Source organism: Oncorhynchus tshawytscha, linkage group LG14 (genome assembly GCF_018296145.1).
Source record: "Oncorhynchus tshawytscha isolate Ot180627B linkage group LG14, Otsh_v2.0, whole genome shotgun sequence".
Taxonomy (NCBI): domain Eukaryota; kingdom Metazoa; phylum Chordata; class Actinopteri; order Salmoniformes; family Salmonidae; genus Oncorhynchus; species Oncorhynchus tshawytscha.
This window is the reverse complement of record NC_056442.1, coordinates 42,565,582-42,591,434: the sequence shown is the minus strand read 5'-3', so window position 1 is coordinate 42,591,434 and position 25,853 is coordinate 42,565,582. Positions and strand designations below refer to the sequence as shown.

Sequence of the window (25,853 nt, the reverse complement as noted above, 5' to 3'; positions counted from 1 at the left end):
GCCAGAGGAAGTGCAGCTCAGTTTCCATCTCATTTTGTGGGCAGTGTGCACATAGCCTGTTTTCTCTTGAGAGCCAGGTCTGCCTACGGCGGCCTTTCTCAATTGCAAGGCTATGCTCACTGAGTCTATACATAGTCAAAGCTTTCCTTAAGTTTGGGTCAGTCACAGTGGTCAGGTATTCTGCCACTGTGTACTCTCTGTTTAGGGCCAAATAGCATTCTAGTTTGCTCTTTGTTAATTCTTTCCAATGTGTTAAGTAATTCTCTTTTTGTTTTCTCATGATTTGGTTGGGTCTAATTGTGTTGCTCTCCTAGGGCTCTGTGGGGTCTTTCTGTGTTTGTAAACAGAGCCCCAGGACTCTCTCTCTCCCTCTGTCTGTCTCTCTCTCCTGGCCTCTTACTGATGGGACAGTAAAGGCTTGTTAAAACTCTTTCTCTCACAGATACAACCTTTATCAACCATGAGATTAGAATAATTTTATTTCGTTTTATTTCCCCTTTCACTATGAAAAGTGCCTAGGTTCTCTTACCCTCCTTCACTGATCCAGGCTTCAAGACTGAGGGTAAGCACCACATCTTATACAGATGTATTTGTACTTTTACCTTATTGACCTGGAAGTGGACCTCCTGGTTGACCATGGTGGAGCCGTCCTCGCTGCTCGGGTGGGAGACCACCGACAGGCGCTTCTCAGCTGTGGCCCGGTCTCTCAGGTACTTCAGTCTCCGTGGCCGGCCTAGCTGTAGGGACAGGAGGGCCTGGATCTGGGCACGCTCAATAGAACCCAGCAGGATCATCGACTCTGGGGGGGACGAGGGGGTAGAGGTGGAGAGGGAGAAAAAGTAAGGAGGGGGTGAAGAGAGGACAGAGATGATGGGCAGAGGAGAAGAAGAATGATGGAAGAGAGGAGAAATGGAGAGAAAGGGGCCAGGATATTAGAGTAAGAGAGGAGGGGGAGGACAGAGTGGGAAGATGGGATGGAAGAGAGGAGAAATGGAGAGAAAGGGGCCAGGATATTAGAGTAAGAGAGGAGGGGGAGGACAGAGTGGGAAGATGGGATGGAAGAGAGGAGAAATGGAGAGAAAGGGGCCAGGATATTAGAGTAAGAGAGGAGGGGGAGGACAGAGTGGGAAGATGGGATGGAAGAGAGGAGAAATGGAGAGAAAGGGGCCAGGATTTTAGAGTAAGAGAGGAGGGGAGGACAGAGTGGGAAGATGGGATGGAAGAGAGGAGAAATGGAGAGAAAGGGGCCAGGATATTAGAGTAAGAGAGGAGGGGGAGGACAGAGTGGGAAGATGGGATGGAAGAGAGGAGAAATGGAGAGAAAGGGGCCAGGATATTAGAGTAAGAGAGGAGGGGGAGGACAGAGTGGGAAGATGGGATGGAAGAGAGGAGAAATGGAGAGAAAGGGGCCAGGATATTAGAGTAAGAGAGGAGGGGGAGGACAGAGTGGGAAGATGGGATGGAAGAGAGGAGAAATGGAGAGAAAGGGGCCAGGATATTAGAGTAAGAGAGGAGGGGGAGGACAGAGTGGGAAGATGGGATGGAAGAGAGGAGAAATGGAGAGAAAGGGGCCAGGATATTAGAGTAAGAGAGGAGGGGGAGGACAGAGTGGGAAGATGGGATGGAAGAGAGGAGGTATTTTAGAACAGTAGTTAATGTGCAGACTGCAGTGGACTCCTAACGAATCACAACAACATGGTGAGTGATGTAACTGAGAACAGCCAGGAGTCTGTCTGTGTGTGTGTGTGTGTGTGTGTGTGTGTGTGTGTGTGTGTGTGTGTACACACAACAGGGGGTACTACAGTACAGTGTGTATGAGGGGGTATGTTTGTTTGTTTTAAATAATTGCCTTTGTGTGTGAAATTTGCTTATTATATCTTGGTTAAATGCCCCAGCTAATTGCTTTGGCATCGCTTCACAATTACAACAGACTTGGCATAAGAATACATAACTTGAATGTGTGTGTGGGGGAGCATTTATTTGACTGAAAATGTTCTGTAGTGTCTATAATGTGTGTGTATGCGTGTCTGCATCTGTAAAGTATTAGTGTGTATTTGTGTGTGTTTGTGGGCGTGTGATTGTGTCTCACCACTGGACTCGAGCAGGGCTAGGGTCTTGAGGTGTCCAGTCAGCAGTACATCATGCAGGTCTCTGTAGCAGCAGTTGAGGGTGATGTACATCACATCCCTGATCATGATGTCCTCCACACAAATATTATACTTCCTGAAGGACGATGGGAGAGAGGGATGACGAGAGGGGGAGTGGGAGAGAGGGATGACGAGAGGACGATGGGAGAGAGGGATGACGAGAGGACGATGGGAGAGAGGGATGACGAGAGGGGGAGTGGGAGAGAGGGATGACGAGAGGACGATGGGAGAGAGGGATGACGAGAGGACGATGGGAGAGAGGGATGACGGGAGGGGGAGAGGGATGACGAGAGGACGATGGGAGAGAGGGGGGAAGTGGGAGAGAGGGATGACGAGAGGACGATGGGGAGAGGGATGAGAGAGGAGGATGGGAGAGAGGGGGGACGATGGGAGAGAGGGATGACGAGAGGAGGATGGGAGAGAGGGATGACGAGAGGAGGAGTGGGAGAGAGGGATGACGAGAGGAGGGAGGGAGGGAGGAGGAGAGGGGGGAGGGGAGAGGGATGACGAGAGGAGGATGGGAGAGAGGGATGAGGGAGAGGAGGATGATGGAGAGAGGGATGACGAGAGGATGATGGGAGGGAGGGATGACGAGAGGATGATGGGAGAGAGGGATGACGAGAGGACGATGGGAGAGAGGGATGACGAGAGGAGGATGGGAGAGAGGGATGACGAGAGGACGATGGGAGAGGACGATGGGAGAAAGGGATGACGAGAGGAGGAGTGGGAGAGAGGGATGACGAGAGGAGGAGTGGAAGAGAGGGATGAGGAGAGGATGATGGGAGAGAGGGATGAGGAGAGGATGATGGGAGAGAGGGATGACGAGAGGATGATGGGAGAGAGGGATGAGGAGAAGGATAGGAGGAGTGGAAGAGAGGGATGACGAGAGGAGGAGTAAAAGAGAGGGATGAGGAGAGGATGATGGGAGAGAGGGATGAGGAGAGGATGATGGGAGAGAGGGATGACGAGAGGATGATGGGAGAGGGATGAGGAGGGAGGAGTGGAAGAGAGGGATGATGGAGGAGTAAAAGAGAGGGATGAGGAGAGGAGGATGGGAAGAGAGGGATGAGGAGAGGATGATGGGAGAGAGGGATGAGGAGGATGATGGGAGAGAGGGATGAGAGAGGATGATGGGAGAGAGGGATGACGAGAGGAGGAGTGGAAGAGAGGGATGAGGAGAGGATGATGGGAGAGAGGGATGAGGAGAGGAGGAGTGGAAGAGAGGGATGACGAGAGGAGGAGTAAAAGAGAGGGATGAGGAGAGGACGATGGGAGAGAGGAAGGGGGTATTAGCACCACCCATACAGTCAGTACAGTTTTCCATTGACTTAATGTCACAAAAGAAGAAATGTTCTACAGATCAACAACACTTGTAACTGTTCAACAGGGGGGGTTATTTTGCCAAACTTTCTTTATTGTGAGACATGATGGAATCTGTGTTTTTCTAATAAATTATGATTTCCAAATCATTTTGAAGACATGTTTTGTCATCAAGTAGCTATAAAACTCCACATTTCATTCTAAAGGCATATACTGCTAGCAAAATCTATTGTTCAACTATAAAAAATAATGTTTCTTTGCAGGACATGGATTGTCCTGACTCAAGAATGACTGAATTGCTTCACCTTGCTTTTCTGGTTGTCTGGCAAGTTTCACCATCCAATTATTTCAGATCTAGGCCTACAGGAGTGCAAGTTTCACCGTGGCAATATGTTGGGACATGAGAATGATTAGAATATGGGAAATATTAGTAAATGAATGCATTCTATCCATGCTGGTGTTGGCGGACTACCTGAGATGTGAAACAGATAGGTAGGAGGGCATACAGGCAGTCACCAATTTATTCAACGCGCAGTTTGTCTAATTGGGTAACGGAAACACCTCAACCACTTCATTATTCAACACGAGGGTTTTGTGAAAAACTTTTACAAAATTGTACGTGTGACGTCTTCACGTCCAGCTGTTTTTTGAACAAAAGATAGTTCAATGGAAATGCACTGTAGCAGGCAATTGTCACATCGATTTTCTATGCAAACTTTCTAAATGTCGACCAAAAATAAATCGGACAAGTTAATGGAAACATAGCTTGTGAGTGATGACTGTTAGAAAATGGGAACAAAAGGTTAACCCTCAGGTAGTGTAGTGGTTAGAGTGATGGGCCAGTAAATGAAAGCTTGCTGTTTCAAATACCAGGGCTGACAATGTGAAAAATCTGTTGATTTATCCTTGAACAAGGCACTTAACACTAATTTGCTCCAGGGGTGCTGTTGATAGATAGATGGACAGATAGGTGTAGTCCTACATACTCGTGGTGTCCCCAGCCCAGTTCAGGGAGGTAGGGTAGTTTCTTGATCATGATGAGGGAGTCATATAGCGAGGGCTGGAGGGACTGGGCCACGGCGTTGGCCAGTATCACCGCTATCATCACCGGCAGGATGTGGCTGATCTGACCCGTCAGCTCAAACACAACGACCGCCGTCGACACTGTGTGAGTGACTGCTCCAGACAGGGCCGCCGCACCTGAGGAGAGGGGAGAGGAGGAGAAGAGAAGAACAGAGGAGAGGAGAGAAGAAGAGAAGAGGAGAGGAAAGGAGAGAGGAGGAGAAGAGAAGAGGAGAGGAGAGGAGAGAGGAGGAGAAGAACAGAGGAGAGGAGAGAGAAGGAGAAGAGAAGAACAGAGGAGAGGAGAGGAGAGGGGAGAGGAGGAGAAGAGAAGAACAGAGGAGAGGAGGAGGAGGAGAAGAGAAGAACAGAGGAGAGGAGAGAGGAGGAGAAGAGAAGAACAGAGGAGAGGAGAGAGGGAAGAGAAGAGAAGAGGAGAGGAGAGGAGAGAGGAGGAGAAGAGAAGAACAGAGGAGAGAAGAGAAGAGGAGATGAGGAGAGAGGAGGAGAAGAGAAAGAGGAGAGGAGAGGAGAGAGGAGGAGAAGAGAAGAACAGAGGAGAGGAGAGAGGAGGAGAAGAAGAGGAGAGGGGAGAGGAGGAGAAGAGAAGAGAAGAGGAGAGGAGAGGGGAGAGGAGGAGAAGAGAAGAGGAGAGGAGGAGAAGAGAAGAACAGAGGAGAGGAGAGAGGAGGAGAAGAGAAGAGGAGAGGAGAGGAGAGGAGAGGAGAGGAGAGGAGAGGAGAGGAGAGGAGAGGAGAGGAGAGGAGAGGAGAGGAGAGGAGAGGAGAGGAGAGGAGAGGAGGAGAAGAGAAGAGGAGAGGAGAGAGGAGGAGAAGAGAAGAGGAGAAGAGAAGAGGAGAGGGAGGGAGAGAAGAACAGAGGAGAGGAGAGAGGAGGAGAAGAGAAGAACAGAGGAGAGGAGAGAGGAGGAGAAGAGAAGAAGAGGAGAGGAGAGAGAGGAGAAGAGAAGAACAGAGGAGAGGAGAGAGGAGGAGAAGAGAGAGAACAGAGGAGAGGAGGAGAGGAGGAGAAGAGAAGAACAGAGGAGAGGAGAGAGGAGGAGAAGAGAAGAGGAGAGAGAGGGAGAGGAGGAGGAGAAGAGAAGAACAGAGGAGAGGGAGAGAGGAGAGGAGAGGAGGAGAAGAGAAGAGGAGAGGAGAGAGGAGGAGAAGAGAAGAGGAGAGGAGAGAGGAGGAGGAGAGGGAGAGAAGAACAGAGGAGAGGAGAGAGGAGGAGAAGAGAAGAACAGAGGAGAGGAGGAGAAGAGAAGAGGAGAGGAGAGGAGAGAGGAGGAGAAGAGAAGAACAGAGGAGAGGAGAGAGGAGGAGAAGAGAAGAACAGAGGAGAGGAGAGAGGAGGAGAAGAGAAGAGGAGAGGAGAGGAGAGAGGAGGAGAAGAGAAGAACAGAGGAGAGGAGAGAGGAGGAGAAGAGAAGAGGAGAGGAGAGAGGAGGAGAAGAGAAGAACAGAGGAGAGGAGAGAGGAGGAGAAGAGAAGAACAGAGGAGAGAGAGAGAGAGGAGAAGAGAAGAACAGAGGAGAGGAGAGAGGAGGAGAAGAGAAGAACAGAGGAGAGAAGAGAAGAGGAGATGAGGAGAGAGGAGGAGAAGGAAGAACAGAGGAGAGGAGAGAGGAGGAGAAGAGGAGAGGAGAGGAGAGAGGAGGAGAAGAGAAGAACAGAGGAGAGGAGAGAGGAGGAGAAGAGAAGAACAGAGGAGAGGAGAGAAGGAAGAAGAGAAGAACAGAGGAGAGGAGAGAGAGAGGAGAAGAGAAGAACAGAGGAGAGAAGAGGAGAGGAGAAGAACAGAGGAGAGAAGAGAAGAGGAGAGAGGAGAGAGAAGAGAAGAACAGAGGAGAGGAGAGAGAGAGGAGAAGAGAAGAACAGAGGAGAGGAGAGAAGAGGAGAAGAGAAGAACAGAGGAGAGGAGGGAAGAGAAGAGAAGAACAGAGGAGGAGAAGAGAAGAAGAGAGGAGGAGAAGAGAAGAACAGAGGAGAGGAGAGAGGAGGAGAAGAGAAGAACAGAGGAGAGGAGAGAGGAGGAGAAGAGAAGAACAGAGGAGAGGAGGAGAGGAGAAGAGAAGAAGAGGAGGAGAGGAGAGAAGAGAAGAGGAGAGGAGAAGAAGAGAGGAGAGAAGAACAGAGGAGAGGAGAGAGGAGAAGAAGAGAAGAACAGAGGAGAGGAGGAGAAGAGAAGAACAGAGGAGAGGAGGAGAAGAGAAGAACAGAGGAGAGGAGAGAGGAGGAGAAGAGAAGAACAGAGGAGAGGAGAGAGGAGGAGAAGAGAAGAACAGAGGAGAGGAGAGAGGAGGAGAAGAGAAGAACAGAGGAGAGGAGAGAGGAGGAGAAGAGAAGAACAGAGGAGAGGAGAGAGGAGGAGAAGAGAAGAACAGAGGAGAGGAGAGGAGAGAGGAGGAGAAGAGAAGAACAGAGGAGAGGAGAGAGGAGGAGAAGAGAAGAACAGAGGAGAGGGAGAGAGAGGAGGAGAAGAGAAGAACAGAGGAGAGGAGAGAGGAGGAGAAGAGAAGAACAGAGGAGAGGAGAGAGGAGAAGAGAAGAACAGAGGAGAGGAGAGAGGAGGAGAAGGAAGAACAGAGGAGAGGAGGGAGGAGAAGAGAAGAACAGAGGAGAGAAGAGAGGAGGAGAAGAGAAGAACAGAGGAGAGGAGAGAGGAGGAGAAGAGAAGAACAGAGGAGAGAAGAGAGGAGGAGAAGAGAAGAACAGAGGAGAGAAGAGAGGAGGAGAAGAGAAGAACAGAGGAGAGGAGAGAGGAGGAGAAGAGAAGAACAGAGGAGAGAAGAGAGGAGGAGAAGGAAGAACAGAGGAGAGAAGAGAGGAGGAGAAGAGAAGAACAGAGGAGAGAAGAGAGGAGGAGAAGAGAAGAACAGAGGAGAGGAGAGAGGAGGAGAAGAGAAGAACAGGAGGAGAGGAGAGAGAGAAGGGAAGAACAGAGGAGAGGAGAGAGGAGGAGAAGAGAAGAACAGGAGGAGAGGAGAGAGAGAAGGGAAGAACAGAGGAGAGGAGAGAGAGAAGGGAAGAACAGGAGGAGAGGAGAGAGAGAAGGGAAGAACAGGAGGAGAGAGAGAGAGAGAAGGGAAGAACAGAGGAGAGGAGAGAGAGAAGGGAAGAACAGAGGAGAGGAGAGAGAGAAGGGAAGAACAGGAGGAGAGGAGGGAATGGGTACAGGTTACTGTCCATACAGGTTACTGTCCATACAGGTTACTGTCCATTGACATGACTAAAGTAGTAAAACCAATATCAGTGTAATCATACTTCTCTTCAACTCAACTCTATACTGAGCCTTCATCAATAATACTGGAGCAACAAAGTGAGGAGGGAGGGATGAGAGAGGAGGGAAGGAGATGGTAGGTAGAGACAGGCGTTGGATTGAGATTACATTGTACCTCACACATTTTTTTAAATTTAGGAACCGTTATTGAAGCGAAAAAGAGATGAGTGGATAAAATGAGAAAAAATAAGGAGTTGAGAGAGTGGGTGGGAGGTTGGGTGCAGAGATAGAGGGGAGGGAGGTAAGGTTGATTATTCCTAACTTTATTAGGAGGGAGGAGAGAGGGCGTGAGAGAGCAAGAGAGCGAGAGAGTGAGAAAAAGGGAGAGAGAGCAACTGAGAGAAAGAGAGAGAGAGTGAGAAAAAGGGAGAGAGAGCAACTGAGAGAAAGAGAGAGCAAATCTAGCCATGCTGAGATGAAAGAAGGCTCATCAGAGAGAGACAGAAAGCTGAGGTGAGTGAACATCAGCACCCATTAGACACAAACACAGATGACATCAACCCCAACACTGAACAACAGCATAATCAGCACAACAGTCAACAACAACGCTAACAGAATCACTCATAGCACCAACGTTAAAGGAAAATTCCACCCAAAAACGATCTTTTGGTATTTGTTTCATTAGTCAATTGTTGACATAGTCCCAAATGTTTTGCTTGTCAGTAATCAAGCTTTCAAGATTTGAAACTTTCAAAACACAGAAATCATCCACGTATGATGCAATTTGATTTCTGTACATTGAAAGTTACATATCTTGAAAACTTGATTGCTGGCAAGCAAAACATTTGGAACTATGTCAACAATTGACTAATGAAACAAATACCAAAAGATCGTTTTTGGGTGGAATTTTCCTTTAACGTTGGTGCTATGAGAGATTCTGTTAGCGTTGTTGTTGACTGTTGTGCTGATTATGCTGTTGTTCAGTGTTGGGGTTGATGTCATCTGTGTTTGTGTCTAATGGGTGCTGATGTTCACTCATATTGTTTTTGTCTGTGACATAAAGGGCTTTCTTGCTTTATCTGTCTTTGCACTACCTAATTGTTACAATAATGGTGCCTAGTTGTGTCTAGTCTTAAATAGGTATTGATAATCTTGTCTATCTGTACCAAACTTAGTCTTTGTGTGTATATTTCTACAGTAACTCACCTACGGCTGCGTACACTCCTGGCTCTATGGGGTAGATGGTGCCATCAGAGTGGACGCCATCAGGGAACCAGGCGGCCATGCTCTCCCCGACCAGACGGCCAAACGCTGCCCCTAGAACACACACACACATTGTTAATGAGAGAGTAACATATTGGTACACAGACACTCACAAGACTGAATAGCATGATCCACAGGGTTTACATTATTGTTGAAACACACACATTCGCACACACCTCTTACCAATGACGAAGACAGGCATGAAGGCTCCACAGGGCACAGGCATGGTCATGGCCAGAGCAGACATCCAGAACTGAGACAGACAGACACAGGGAGTCACACAGGGAACAGTGTGGCATTTCAATTAGGGAACAGGACAATATTTAATTTAAAGATGCTACCAGAAGTTTTGGATACTTTTTTGACAGTTTTTCTGAAAATAGCGCACATGCGTCAAAAGTGGTCCCCGAAAATCACTTACGGTGTCACATACAGTTGAAGTCGGAAGTTTACATACACTTAGGTTGGAGTCATCAAAACTTGTTTTTCAACCACTCCACAAATTTCTAGTTAACAAACTATAGTTTTGTCAAGTCGGTTAGGACATCTACTTTGTGCATGACACAAGTAATTTTTCCAAGAATTGTTTACAGACTGATTATTTCACTTATAATTCACTGTATCACAATTCCAGTGGGTCAGAAGTTTACATACACTAAGTTGACAGTGCCTTTGAACAGCTTGGAAAATTCCAGAAAATTATGTCATGGATTTAGAAGCTTCTGATAGGCTAATTGACACAATTTGAGTCAATTGGAGGTGTACCTGTGGATGTATTTCAAGGCCTACCTTCAAACTCAGTGCCTCTTTGCTTGACATCATGGGAAAATCAAAAGAAATCAACCAAGACCTCAGAATTTGTTTTTGTAGACCTCCACAAGCCTGGTTCATCCTTGGAAGCAATTTCCAAACGTTCATCTGTACAAATAATAGTACGCAAATATAAACACCATGGGACCGCGCAGCCATCATACCGCTCAGGAAGGAGACTCGTTCTCTCAGCTAGAGATGAACATACTTTGTTGCGAAAAGTGCAAATCAATCCCAGAACAACAGCAAAGGACCCTGTGAAGATGCTGGAGGAAACCGGTACAGAAGTACCTATATCCACAGTAAAACGAGTCCTATATCAACATAACCTGAAAGGCCACTCAGCAAAGAAGAAGCCATTGCTCCAAAACCACCATAAAAAAGCCAGACTACGGTTTGCAACTGCACATGGGGACAAAGATCATACTTTTTGGAGAAATGTCCTCTGGTCCTCTGGTCATCAGTCCTCTGGTCTAATGAAACAAAAATAGAACTGTTTGGCCATAATGACCATCGTTATGTTTGGAGGAAAAAGGGGGATGCTTGCAAGCCGAAGAACACCATCCCAACCGTCAAGCACAGGGGTGGCAGCATCATGTCGTGGGGGTGCTTTGCTGCAGGAGGGACTGGTGCACTTCACAAAATAGATGGCATCATGAGTTAGGAACATTATGTGGATATATTGAAGCAACATCTCAAGACATCAGTCAGGAAGTTATAGCTTGGTTGCAAATGGGTCATCCAAATGGACAATGACCCAAGCATACCTCCTAAGTTGTGGCAAAATGGCTAACAACAACAAAGTCAAGCTATTAGAGTGGCCATCACAAAGCCCTGACCTCAATCCTATAGAAAAATTGTGGGCAGAACTGAAAAAGCGTGTGCGAGCAAGGAGGCCAACAAACCTGACTCAGTTAGACCAGCTCTGTCATGAGGAATGGACCAAAATTCACCCAACTTATTGTTGGAAGCTTGTGGAAATCTACCCGAAACATTTGACCCAAGTTAAACAATTTAAAGGTAATGCTACCAAATACTAATTGAGTGAATGTAAACTTCTGACATAAAAGCAATAAAAGCTGAAATAAATAATTCTCTCTACTATTATTCTGATATTTCACATTCTTAAAATAAAGTGGTGATCCTAACTGACATAAGACAGGGAATTTGTACTATGATAAATGTCAGGAGTTGTGAAAAACTGAGTTTAAATGTATTTGGCTAAGGTGTATTTAAACTTGCGACTTCAACTGTATTTGCAGATATGTGCACCACATCATTAGTTTTTTTTCTCTGTCTGATGTGTGTTCATGTGTGTGGAATTTGCACTGAGCCATTGGGCCCACCCTTCAACCTAATTGGGAAACGCTTGGTAGGCCTGGGCCAGCCTTCTTCTTCTTTCACTGTGCAACCTCATTAGACCTGATCACATGATTGTGCTTTCTCCGGAAAGAAATGTCATGCACGTAGCTCTCTTTCTCTCATCAAGCCGGCCATAGATTGGAACTGGCCTACCTGGTTAAATAAAGCTGAAATAAATGAAAAGAGGTAGCTTTATCCAGCCATAGCTCTCCTAATAATGTAGCTAGAATGCTATTAATAATGTAGCTAGAATGCTATTAATAATGTAGCTAGAATGCTATTAATAATGTAGCTAGAATGCTATTAATAAATAATACTATTAATGATGTCAGGCCCGAAAGAGAACTATATCTAGATATTGAATTATAGGGTCGTTCATGAAAGACAAAGGCAGAAAAATTATTGATATCGGATGTTTTTCCGAGATGGCCTCAAGGATGAAAAACCTTGTTGCCTCATCCAGTCCATAAAAGTAATCTTCGGTCGAAAGGTAAGCGACTAAGCTTTAGCATTAGCTAGGCTAGTCAACATAGCATGCTTTCAAAGCTAACGTAGATAGCTAGCATTCATGGTAAATGCATCACACTGTCCATCTAGCCAACTGAAAACCGTTTCAAAATGGGAAATCGCTCTACTAATATATGTATGTTGTGTATTTTTGTAGCTGCATAGAATCTCTTATTGACTGGCTAAAATTGTGGACATAGATGTTTGTAACTACCAGTGTCTAGCTAGGCTATGTTTACAACTGGTGGTCTTTAACTAAAGGAAACAGTAGTAAAGGGTGTCAAGGACCTGAATTTAACAGTGTGGAAGATGCTACATTGCATTCTGTCAAACATGCTTGTCATTGCCACAACCTGGCCTGGTGCAGGGGATAAGGCCTGTTTCAAAGGCTTGTTTCTAAAGACTATGCTTCACAGTAACTTTTGTTATTATTAAATGTGTTACTTTTCAGTACATTTTTTAAACTCGTTGCGTAAGACCTGGTGCAATTGAAATGTAACTAAATGTTCATTCTTTGTGTGTAGGAGCCATTAGAAAGAACCCCGCAACCCGGGATGCCACGGACGAGAGGTCCAGATTCAGGTCGCCCTTTACCTGAAAGGGGCCTCCAATGGAAGGTGGGAGAAGGCGGTGCACAGGGGAGAGGGATCCGCTGCAGTGAGGATTCAACATTAAGTCTCGGACCACCTATCTCAAAACCAGCCCACTTTAGTCTTATACGGACCAATGCAATAGGTATGTCACCTAACTCCACTATGTAGATAGAATTATAATTAAAGTATATGCTGCTACTGCACTGTAGTTATTCCACTCTATGCACAAACAATGTCCATACGTCCTTAGGTAACTTTGCAGTATTTTGCTTTTTTGTTTCAAATATTTTTATTAAACACACACAAGAATGGTGTATAGGTATACATGACAGGTATACAATTCTTATCTAAACATAAAAGAGCATACAGGAACAACAAGACCCAGAGTTCTGGGTGCAGAACAAATAATACAAAACACGACATACAAAACAAGGACACGTAGAAAGAAAGAGGGAAGATACACCCCCCCCTCCCAACTGCTCGGGTGGCAGGGCCAGCACATGCTGCCCAAAGGTAGATTAAAATATTACAATTGAGAGTGCGTTAATAAGTACAAATTCACAGCGCCGACTCGTCCAAGTAGGAGAGGAAAGGCTGCCAGATTTGATCAAATGTTGATCATTTATTGTTCAGAATATATCGAATTCTTTCTAAGTGTACAGTGTTTGCCAGTTCACTGAGCCATAATTTGGTAGAGGGCGCTTCCCTCCTTTTCCAAAACAACAAGATTAGTTTTTTTGCAGAGATGAGACCGTACGAGATTAGTTGTTTTTGGGGGTTGGTTAATCCGTTTAGGGACTCAGATACTCCCAGGATTATCAGAAGCGGGTCTGGATCTATTGTCTACAAAACTTCAGAGAGGATCCCAAAAATTCCACACCAATAACCATGCAAGCTAGAGCATAGGGCAAAGCAGTGGAGTAGTGTACCCTGCGTAGCCTGACATTTATCACATGTAGGGGATGTGTCAGGAAATATCCTATGCAGTTTAGTTTTGGAATAGTGTAAGTATTTTGCTTTTTTAATGTATTATTTCTTACATTGTTAGCCCAGAAAATGGTACGTGTTATTACATACAGCCGGGAAGAACTATTGGATATCAGAGCAGTGGTAACTCACCAGCATTACGACCAGGTATACGACTTTCCCGAAGCGGATCCTTGGTTCGCACCAGCCAGGGCATTGGAACTGATTCAAGAGGCCGACCAAAAACAATGCCCCCGGAGGAGATTCAGAGCAGTCTTCTAGTGAGACTTAGGAGGTGCGCACACCGCCCACTTCTTTCAAGTATATTACTCGCTAATGTTCAGTCCCTAGATAACAAAGTTGACGAGATCAGGGCAAGGGTTGCTTTCCAGAGAGACATCAGGGATTGTAACATACACTGTTTCACGGAAACATGACTCTCAGTGCATCGTGCTGAAAGGAATTAACATCTCTCCAGGAAGAAGAAGCACGGGGGTGTATATTTCATGATTAACGACTCATGTTGTAATTGTAATAACATACAGGAACTCAATTCCTTTTGTTCAACTGACCTAGAATACCTCACAATCAAATGCCGACCTTATTATCTCCCTAGAGAATTCTCTTCGGTTATTGTCACAGCCATGTATATCCCCCCTCAAGCCGATACTACCTAAATTATATTGGCATATCGACTGTAGCACTCGCGCTGAAAAAACACGGGACCATTGTTGCTCTAACTTCCGTCATTCATACAATGCCCTCCCCCACCCTCCTTTCAGCAAATCAGACCACGACTCCATTTTCCTGCTCCAGCAGGTATATCTCACTGGTCACCCCCAAAGCAAATTCTTCCTTTGGCCGCCTTTCCTTCCAGTTCTCTGCTGCCAATGACTGGAACGAACTGCAAAAATCACTGAAGCTGGAGACTCATACCTCCCTCACTAGCTTTAAGCACCAGATGTCAAAGCAGCTCGCAGATCACTGCACCTGTACATTGCCAATCTGTAAATAGCCCATCCAACTTATTTATTTATCTTTCTCCTTTGCACCCCAGTATCTCCACTTACACATTCATCTTCTGCACATTCTACCATTCCAGTGGTTAATTGGTATAATGTAATTACTTCGCCACCATGGCCTATTTATTGCTTTACCTCCCTTATCCTACCTCATTTGCACATGCTGTATATATACTTTTTCTACTGTATTATTGACTGTATGTTTGTTTATTCCAAGTGTAACTCTGTGTTGTTGTATGTGTCAAACTGCTTTGCTTTATCTTGGCCAGGTTGCAGTTGCAAATGAGTACTTGTTCTCAATTAGCCTACCTGGTTAAATAAAGGTGAAATAAAAAATAAAAAATAAAAATTCTCCTCCCTTCCTATAAGCAGAAACTTTGTGATAACTATTCAACGCTGGTCTGACCAAGCGGAATCCACGCTTCAAGTTTGTTTTGATCACGCGGACTGGGATATGTTCCGGGTAGCTTCTGAGACTAATATGGACGTGTACACTGAGACGGTTACTGAGTTTATCAAAAAGTTTAGAGAATATCTTGTACCCACTGTGACTATCAAAAGCTACCCTAACCAGAAACCGTGGATAGATGGCAGCATTCGCGCAAAACTGAAAGCACGAACCACCACATTTAACCATGGCAAGGTGACGGGGAATATGGCCGTATACTAACTAAGTAGTCATTCCCTCCGCAATGTAATAAAACAGGCAAAATGTCAGTATTGAGACAAAGTGGAGTCGCAATTCAATGGCTCAGACAAGAGAAGTATGAGGCAGGGTCTATAGACAATCACGGACTACAAAAGGAAAACCAGCCACATCACGGACACCGACGTCTTGCTTCCCGACAAGCTAAACACGTTCTTTGTCTGCTTTGAGGACAACACAGTGCCACCGACGAAGCCAGCTACCAAGGACTGTTTGCGCTCCTTCTCTGTGGCCGACGTGAGTAAGACATTTAAATGTGTTAACTCTCGCAAGGCTGCCGGTCTAGACGGCATCCCTAACCACGTCCTCAGAGCATGCACAGACCAGCTTGCTGGTGCGTTTACGGAAATATTCAATTTCTCCCTATGCCAATCTGCCGTACCCACATGCTTCAAAATGGCCAGCATTGTTCCTGTACCCAAGAATGCAAAGATAATTGAACTATTATCCCGTAGGCCCTCACTCCAGTCATCATGAAGTGCTTTGAGAGACTAGTCAAGGATCATATCACCTTCACCTCACCTGACACCCTAGACCCACTTCAATTTGCTTACCGCCCCAATAGGTCCACAGACGATGCAATCACCATCACACTGCACACTGCCCTATCCCATCTGGACAAAAGGAATACCTATGTAAGAATACTGTTCATTGACTATAGCTCAGCATTCAACACCATAGTACTCTCCAAGCTCATCATTAAGCTTGAGGCCCTGGGTCTGAATCCAGCCCTGTGCAATTGGATCCTGAACTTCCTAGGTAGCAAACAACGCTGATCCTTCAGAGCAAGCCTTATTCTTCACGAAACAGCGGGGGAGCACCCCCCTATCCACATCGACGGGACAGCAGTGGAGAAGGTGGAACGCTTTAGGTTACTCAGCGTACATACCACTGACAAACTGAAATGGACCACCCACACAGAGAGTGTGGTTAAGAAGGCGCAACAGCGCCTCTTCAACCTCAGGAGGCTGAAGAAATTAAGCCTGTCACCTAAAACTTTTACAGAAGCACAATTGAGAGCATCCTGCATGCTGTATCACCACCTGGTACGGCAACTGCACCGCCCACAACTGCAGGGCTCTCGAGAGGGTGGTGCGGTCTGCACAACGCATCACAGGGGGCAAACTACCTGCCCGCCAGGACACCAGATGTCACAGGAAGGCCAAAAATATCCTCAAGGACAACAACCACCCGAGCCACTGCCTGTTCACCCCGCTACCATCCAGAAGGTGAGGTAAGTACAGGTGCATCAAAGCTGGGACCGAGAGACTGAAAAACAGCTTCTATCTCAAGGCCATCAGACTGTTAAATAGCCATCACTAGCATGACTTGAAATCATTGGCCACTTTAATAAATGGAACACTAGTCACTTTAATAATGCCACTATAATAAAATGTATATATTTTTCATAACTCAACTCATATGTATATACTGTATTCTATACTATCTACTGTATCTTAGCCTACACTGCTCTGAAATTGCTCATCCATATATTTTTATATTCTTATTCCATTCCTTTACTCAGATTTGTGTGTATTAGGTATTTGTTGTGAAATTGTTCGATATTACTTGCTAAATATTGCTGTACTATCGGAACTAGAAGCACAAGCATTTCGCTACACTCGCAATAACACTGGATAAACACGTGTATGTGACCAATAAAATTGGATTTGATTCCATAGAAATTACTGTCTAGTTAGCAGTAATTAATGCCAGCTGCCAATGTGATCTAATGGATCTATGTCAGTAACTCTACACCCTACGCTGCTTTCACACACACACACACACACAAAAAAATAAAAAATTGGCTGTGTCAACCTTGGAAGTGACATTGGAAGAACAGAGGGGTTGGGATGGGACAGCACCATCAGAGGAGTGAAGGTAAAGGTGTCTGATTTTAGGACAGAGGAGAGAGGGATGGGACAAGAGGACAGGACAGGACTTTTAAGCAGTTTTGGATGGTCAAATTGTTTCTTTAACTCCTTTCCTTCAAGACCACTAACAGGAGAAAGGTTAGGCTCCTGTGTGCCTACCTTCATGACGACAAAGAGGGTGAGGGTGACGAAGACGTTGACCTGGGGGTGTTTCCAGGCCTGGGAGTGGCTGTTGCTGTCAAACTCCTCGGGTATGCCCTGCTTAGACCACGTCTGGTTGTCTAGCAACGTCTCCAGGGACTCCATCTGGGTCAGCTGCATGGGGGAAACAGGAAGTGACATCATATCAGACAGATGGAGGCCTAAAGTCAGCAGGCATTTATGTAATGTTTTATATATCCCATATTGGTCCCAAGCTCCTACCCAAAGCATTGAAGCAGATATGTAAGATATGATTGGATAGGTATAAGCAACACAGCAAGAATTATTCCTTTCAGAGGGCAAGGAGAAGCTATTACATTAGTGCTATCCCAATCTACATGAAGTGCCATGGAGTAGGTGCTAGGGGATAGGGTTGCAAAGGGTCATACACTTTCTGGTAAATTTCTGGAATTTTTCCATGGGAATTTGGGGAATTTTGCTTAAATTCATCAAACACATTAGCTTGTGACAGTGAATTTATTGTGGGATACACAAGGCAATTCTAGGTCTTGTGTCATATTTTGGTTAAACTTTCCCCAATTCAATGGAATTGCAACCCTCTGCATGCACAGTGCATTCTTCCATCACATGTACAGCTGATTCTCAAGATCTTGCACCCTAATGAGATGCTCCTGAGCCCACACTACTATACTGTCTGAGCCAAGGACTATGCCTTCTGGTTTGATTACAATACTGGGTGGGGTGAATATATTTTATAAGACATACATGATTTTTTTGTTAACTATTAAATAGTAGCCTCCAGCAAAGTGTTTAAATCATTTCTAACTTTTAACAATTTCTGCTAGTTAGTTTTTGCTACCATGTGGGTTTTAGCTTGCTTGAGCCTGCTAACTGAGGAGTGTTAATTCCCCTGTTTCCATACATGTTTCAAAAAATGTATCTTACAAAGGAGTTGTTTAATCTAACTGCTTAACTATTTATCTGTACATGGAATTGTAATTTTAAAAAACGAATTTCTTCTAATCTTTATGATTTTTTATTGTTTAAGCAAAAATAAAAATGGCAGTTTAAACGTTAAGAATCTAAATCTATTTGTCACATCCCTAGAATCAACAGCAGAACTACCAAGAGTTTCACTCCCCCTCACATTACAGAGAGAGGGGAAGGGGGGGGGCAGGAAGACATAGGAAGAAAAAAATGAGATGTGGGGAGAGACTGTGCCTCTATGTAAATGTGTGATTGTGTGTATGTGTGTGTTAGGCCGGAGGATCCGCTGCATTTTCTGCTGTTAATTGCTTTAATTACACAGATGAGAGGAATTTAATCAGAGAGGCATATACATTAGTCACCCCTAAACCATCTCTACAAGCGCACACACGTGTAGACAGACACACACACCTCCATCCTCTCTCGCTCTCTCTCCTCATATAATTGAAGCCAAATGACACTGCTCTCATCAAACACTTGCAATGAAGCCGCATACGCACGCACGCACACACACACACACACACACACACACACACACACACACACACACACACACACACACCAGTACTTATCTGTGTTTCTAACTATCAACTCTCCTCTGATTTCACCTGTGTTATCCACAAAAACCCACTGGCCATGGTTTGGAAGGGTGGAACTAAACTAACCTTGGCTGCCATGAACTGTCCGAAGCCAGGGGGAAACGTTAGCGTAGACACAAGCAGAGTGACCAGGGCTGGGTACAGCAGACGCCTGAGAGGGAGAGAAGAGGAGGGAGGGAGGGAGGGAGGGAGGGAGGGAGGGAGGGAGGGAGGGAGGGAGGGAGGGAGGGAGGGAGGGAGGGAGGGAGGGAGGGAGGGAGGGGAAAAAAGAGAGGGTGAGAGGGAGAGGAGAGAGAGAGAGAGGAGGATGAGAGAAGAGAAGGGAGGGAGGGTGAGAGGAGAGAGAAGGAGGCAGGGTGAGAGGGAGGAGAGAGAGAGAGAGAGAGAGAGAGAGAGAGAGAGAGAGAGAGAGCAAATAGGGAGGGTGAGAGGTGGAGTAGAGAGAGGGAGGTTGAGAGGGAGGGGAGAGAGAGAGAGAGGAGAGAGGAGAGAGGAGAGAGACACACCGGGATACAGGTACTCTCTCTAGGACCCAGTAGGGGCCACTGTCTGATGTTGATGACTTACTTCTTCATGAGAAACTTTTTGATGGTCTTCTGGTTCCTGATTAACTGGACTATCTGTCTGTTCAGGCAGACAAACAACGCCCCGCCAAGACCACTGGCAATACTGTGGCAAGAGAAGAGGGGGAAGGAAGGAGTGGGGAGGGCGAGATTAAAAGGAGAAAAAGACAGGTGTAGAAAGAGAGAGAGACCTGTTTATATAAGCTTGTGTTTTAAGTAAGTACCCAAGTATGTGTCCACTTAGTGGAAGTTACAGAGAGACAGAGAGGCAGAGTTTCTCCAGCCACCAGAACCAAGTGGTAGCAGAGCCTAGAGCTGGGACGATGAACTGAAAATTACTGACACCCGCATGTTCAGTGACTTTGCTACACAACGTTCCAGTAGATTGTTCTAAAATCATTATTTGGTCAATAGTAATAGCCTATACATTGTGTTGATTCCTGCATTGTGTTGATCTGCCTGTCCCGTTTCGCTGTCGGCTGCTGTGGGAGACTTTCGTTCCCTCACCCCATTATGCGAGGAGAGAGAGAGATGTACAAGTATACAGTGCATTCGGAAAGTATCAAGACCCCTTGACTTTTTCCACATTTTAAAATTGATAAAATAAAAAATTATCCTCATCAATCTACACACAATAGCCCATAATGATAAGGCAAAAACAGGTTTTTAGACATTTTTGCAAATGTATAAAAATAAAAACATACTTTATTTTCAGAAGTATTCAGACCCTTTGCTAGGAGACTTGAAATTGAGCTCAGGTGCATCCTGTTTCCATTGATCATCCTTGAGATGTTTCTACAACTTGATTGGAGTCCATTTGTGGTAAATTCAATTGACTGGACATGATTTGGAAAGGGGTCTGAATACTTTCTGAATGCACTGTATGACCATTGATCAGTGTAGGCCGTAGTATGGTTTTGATGCGCTCGCAGAGCAGAACACGACATTTTCAGTGAATAGAAATGGCCGACATCAAACTGGAAAGTTGTTTTAGAACATTAACCTATATTTACTGATAGATTAATCAATTAACCTACATGGTTATATAGCCAAAAAGAAATCAGGTTACACATCAAAATATCAATCATGCATTCATATGTTAGATGAAATAGCTGACTTTAACCATAGGCTACCATCTCAGTTGTCCTACTTGACACTGGAAAAAACATGTCTACAGCCCTGCCCCAAAAACGTTCACTTTGTTGTTTGTCGTTGTATTTACTGTTAAAGCAAATAGTTACATTTATCACAATATGGATTTTGTTCATATCACCCAGCTCAAAGTTCCCCCTCAGTTACAGCCAATTACTGTATATGAATGCTCATAAATTCATGTTCCTGAATAATTCAATATTTCAAATACTCCTGAATAAATGCTGAATAGATGATATTTCACTCCCTCTCTGTCAGAGTTGACTGAATCACGGACCTACTTTGAGTTTATTTTATTTTTACAGGGACAGTGCACATTAATCAACGTTTCAGTAGAAGTGCCGGTTTTAACCAGCCGCCTAATTTTCAACCGCAGTCCCTGGGCAGGTTATTAAAAACAATTACAATATAGACAATCATTGAGCAGTGAGCACACGCAGAGCAACATAGGACAAGTGTCACATTCGTCATAGTGAGGAGACCAAGGCGCAGCGTGATATGAATACATGTTCTTTAATTAATGAAGAGCACTAAACAAACAAAAATGACCGTGGCTCTGTAGTCAAACAATTTCATATAAATCGGAAATTAGCTAGGTTGAATTTGGTTATCTGAATGACCTTTTTCACATGCTTTTTAAAGGAGAGGTTGGAATCAAGTATGATGCCAAGGTACTTAAAATCAGATACCACCTGGAGCTTCTCCAATGACACATAGACATCTGGCTCAGTAGCGTCTGTTGCCCTCTTTGTGAAGAACATACAAACATTGAGATGCTAACACGAGTCACTGAGCCACTTTGTAACCTGGACCATTACAGTAGTGAGTTCTTGTGCAGCTTGTTGCTTGCTCTTTGCATGCACATATATCACTGTATCATCTGCATACATTTGAACTTCAGACCCAGTACAGACAGAAGTGTGATAAGACTGCTGTTTTGTTTGATTGTGAGTCAAAGCTCCACTCCTCAGATGCTGAGTAGGAGGACATCCTCCAGACAAGAAGGAAAGAGGAGAAAAAAAGATAGGGATTTTCTTCTCTTTGGGAGCCCACACAGTTAAGCACAGGGCTCTTCTTTCATCTGAGATGGAAATAGAGAGAGAAAGAGAGGGGGCTCTGGTCCTATTCAGTTCTGTGGTAAGCCTGGAGGCTACTCTATTACGGTAACAGCAAGCTAAAATAAGACGTCCTAAAAGCACCACCTCACTGGCTGAATTATCCATGTTAGGTGATTAACATTAGGAGGCTATCCTCCTATACACTCACACCAGCTTTCACTGGCTAACAGAGGCAACAAAGATTTCACTGGCTAACAGAGGCAACAAAGAGCTCACTGGCTAACAGAGGCAACAGGGGGCTCACTGGCTAACAGAGGCAACAGGGGGCTCACTGGCTAACAGAGGCAACAGGGGGCTCACTGGCTAACAGAGGCAACAAAGAGCACACTGGCTAACAGAGGCAACAAAGAGCACACTGGCTAACAGAGGCAACAAAGAGCACACTGGCTAACAGAGGCAACAAAGAGCACACTGGCTAACAGAGGCAACAAAGAGCACACTGGCTAACAGAGGCAACAAAGAGCACACTGGCTAACAGAGGCAACAAAGAGCACACAGGTTAACAGAGGCAACAAAGAGCTCACTGGCTAACAGAGGCAACAAAGAGCTCACTGGCTAACAGAGGCAACAAAGAGCTCACTGGCTAACAGAGGCAACAAAGAGCACACTGGCTAACAGAGGCAACGAAGAGCACACTGGCTAACAGAGGCAACAAAGAGCTCACTGGCTAACAGAGGCAACAAAGAGCACACTGGCTAACAGAGGCAACAAAGAGCACACTGGCTAACAGAGGCAACAAAGAGCACACTGGCTAACAGAGGCAACGAAGAGCACACTGGCTAACAGAGGCAACAAAGAGCACACTGGCTAACAGAGGCAACAAAGAGCTCACTGGCTAACAGAGGCAACAAAGAGCACACTGGCTAACAGAGGCAACAAAGAGCACACTGGCTAACAGAGGCAACAAAGAGCACACAGGTTAACAGAGGCAACAAAGAGCTTACTGGCTAATTGAGGACAACTTAGACTCACCCAAGGACAGCGAAGGCTGGGAGCTCCTGGAGGTCAAAGGGGAAGTCCTGACGGAAATTGGTTGGCAACAGAGCTGTGATGGTCACTGTGTAGGAGAGAGGGATAGAGAGAGAGAAATAGAGTGATTAATCGTTATCAAAATGTTTTTAAAGGGCTATATCAGTGTTTCCCAAACTCAGTCCTGGGGCCCCCCTGGGTGCACGTTTTCGTTTTTGCCCCAGCACTACACAGCTGATTCAAATAATCAACTAATCATCAAGCTTTGATTATTTGAATCAGCTGTGTAGTGCTAGGTCAAAAAACTAAATGTGCACCCCTTGGGGTCCCGAGGTCTGAGCTTGGGAAACACTGGGCTATATACAGTACAGACCTTACCTCAATGTTTTATTAAGGCAATATACAGTATACACAGCGAACCAAAATTAGTTCTATGAAAGTTACCAGAACAGTTGTTATGTTGTGGCAAATGTTCTCATAACACAGACTGTCCAGTTGTGCTGATGATTATACAATGTTTGTATAAAACATTAGCCTGACAATGCAAGGATGTTACCAGAACACATATAGTCTGTTCTTTAAAGGTTTCCAGAATGTTTCATTAGGTTGTGGTAACAGTCTGGTGGGAACATTGTGGGGACATCACAAAAGATATGTGACCCGTTTCAGGAAACTAGGCGTATGTTGCGGGTCACTACTTCACACGAGAGCCATTTGAACTATTATTATTTTTTATATCAAAATGTGTTTTCGCCACAGAGCTTTGTTGGTTTAGCCACAGAAAAAGCAAGTAACTTTCCCGCTAGCCATGATTGCTGAGATAATGAGTGGGCTGGACATGCCGAGAGATGAGTTCGGATTGGTCTGCCATATAGCACACATTTTGTCTATTTGAGCTGGTCAGTATGTGTAGGTAATCTTGTCTAACACGGCTTCTAAAAATATATATATTGCTTAGTAGAGCTGCATAAGTGTTGCTCTCCACTTTCTGGAGGACCGAGTTTTGAAATCAGTGGAATTAGCGTATGATAGCTAAGGAGATGGAGAAAACACCTGTCTCCGGATTTCATCTTCAAACTATAGGCAACAATGGCACCCGTGACAGGCAGAAGCATCCAACCATGATGCATACGGGTAAGATATTCTAGCTAGCTACATTTTCAGATATTACATGTTCTAATTTTGACAAAGTAATTTTCATTTCAAGTTAAAGTGTACTGTTAGCTAGCTAGCTAATGTTAAGCGTATGATCTTATTATTCGTATCTCAGAGGCATTAGCTTGGCTAGTTATAGCCTAATGTTAGCTAGCTAACATTGATCCTGGTTGGTTAGCTACCTGCAGATTCATGCAGGGTAGTAACATCATGAGTTGGGATTATGGTTCATTGTTTGGCTAGCTAGCTAGCTAACGTAAACTCGCACACCGCCTTGGTCTGTACAATTGCCCTTATTTTAGCGCCCCAAAAATGTAATACTTCCAGATCAACTGTAATGTCAATACCATTGTAAAGCACAATTTCTCCCCTTTCCAACAAAATCAATTACATGACTTAAACGCTTCCCGTTTCTGCATAATTCAAGCAGGCAATGAGCCCCGTCGGGTCTTTTTAAAAATGGCGAGTGGGGAAGCAAAACTAATGCGTGATAGTGAGAAGGAGAGATGTCGTGTGAGAAAATTGCTTTTTTTCACTCGATCTGTCCAACTTATCACCTTATCGCCTCTAAAATGTAAATAAAACACTATAAATAGTTTATATAATGTGTCATTACATACCTATTTGAAGGTTTGTGTCGAATTTTAATCGGGTTTTTAGGGCGGTGCTAAAGTGATCTTAGAAGTAAACAGCGGCTTTGATAATGATGATCGCATGCAATGATGCCGGAAAAAATTACTAGGTATCCCCCCTTACCCCGTCACTGTCCATTTCTTGTTTTTAAAGGATGATAGAATTGCTACACCTGGTGGAGAGAGATTGTAAGACATAAATAGTTGCTTTATGCGTGCTGTACATTACGACATGACACGTCAAGATGTAACGGAGGGTCAGTTTTTTCAACTTTTCTCCAATACTATAGAGCCATTACCATGTCGATCAACGCTTGAATAGAAACCTAGTTCACACCCCCGATTTTGACGTCAATACAGTCGCTATAATATCATTTGTTTTCTTTGTAGCCTCGTTTGAATGTTGCGGTTGCGTACATTTGTACGGAATGGGGTGTGTTAACGTTACATGTCTTAACAAAAGACTCCACTATGCAAGTATCCATTTCAATAGAATGTCACTGCGACAACTGTTGATAGACGTAGCCAGTAAATTCGCTCTGGCTATCAACTCCGATTTCAGACAGGTAAGAAAGTCTAGCTAGCTAAATTTTCAGATATTACACGTTTCTAATTTTGACATAAAGTATTTTCATTTCAAGTTAAAAGTGTACTGTTAGCTAGCTAGCTAACGTTACCCGTATGACCTTATTAGTCATATCTCAGAGCCATTTGCTTTGCTTGTTATAGCCTAATGTTAGCTAGCTAACCTGGTTGGTTAGCTACCTGCAGATTCATGCATGGTAGTAACATCATGAGTTGTGACTATGGTTCAATGTTTAGCTAGCCAGCTACATCTCTTAACAAAAGACTCCACTGTGCAAGTGCCCATTTTAATAGAATTTCACTACAACAACTGTTACCCAGTTAACTTGGATGGTTGACTGCTGTTGTTAGGACAGAAAGCTTGGATCAACCCTTAAAGAGATTGGTGGAGCTAAAGATTAAGAGGGTGTGAACGATGCTGAATGGGTGTAGACAAAGAAGAGCTCTCCAGTACTTACCAAAACATTCAAAGGCCATTAATCTCAAAAGCCTATCAACTTCCATATACATCAGTCAAGGATATTCGTATTATAATTAAATTTGGTACACATGTTGCAAATATTGTCAAGACTCAACTTATGCAAGAACATTCATGGTGGTGCTATAACGGGCACATCTCTTGATCTATTTGACTCAGAATGATGACATTTGGCACGCAGGCTCAGGGATATGAGTCTAGCTAAACCACCCTATATCTCAGACACCACTGACCCGATACTGACGAAACTTTGGTGAATGATGCATCTTGCCATAGAGATCCTGCATTCACAATATTACACTAATTAGCCCAGGGGGGGTGCGCTATAGTAAGCCCCTGTAAGTTAGTCACACGAGATATCTCAGAAACTACTGGCCTGATTTTGGACAAAACTGATGGTGAATAATGCGTCTTGCCATAGAGCTCCATGATTTACACTTATTGACCCAAGGGGGGCACGGCATCATTCATGGGGGAAGTCATGTTTATTGTTGCCTTGTTTATTATCTATCCTGATTGCCTAGTCACTTTTACTCCTTCCTACATGTACATATTACGTCAACTACCGCGTATCCTTGTACATTCACTCAGTACTG

General features: G+C 44.7%; 2 protein-coding genes across 2 annotated transcripts in view; both read right to left on the bottom strand.

The window, feature by feature from the left end:
• LOC112267238 (chloride channel protein 2) overlaps positions 1-25,853 on the bottom strand; it is a 464,010-nt gene that overhangs the window by 409,074 nt on the left and 29,083 nt on the right. The window lies entirely within an intron of this gene.
• LOC112267448 (chloride channel protein 2-like) overlaps positions 1-25,853 on the bottom strand; it is a 64,196-nt gene that overhangs the window by 13,827 nt on the left and 24,516 nt on the right. Inside the window, exons 14-22 of the mRNA XM_042296593.1 lie at positions 22,411-22,495; positions 19,173-19,274; positions 18,672-18,756; positions 17,017-17,172; positions 9,201-9,270; positions 8,961-9,071; positions 4,454-4,667; positions 2,090-2,223; positions 603-799 (exon numbers count right to left, since the gene is read on the bottom strand). Coding sequence (XP_042152527.1) covers positions 603-799; positions 2,090-2,223; positions 4,454-4,667; positions 8,961-9,071; positions 9,201-9,270; positions 17,017-17,172; positions 18,672-18,756; positions 19,173-19,274; positions 22,411-22,495 — 1,154 coding nt within the window. The remainder of the gene's footprint in view (positions 1-602; positions 800-2,089; positions 2,224-4,453; positions 4,668-8,960; positions 9,072-9,200; positions 9,271-17,016; positions 17,173-18,671; positions 18,757-19,172; positions 19,275-22,410; positions 22,496-25,853) is intronic.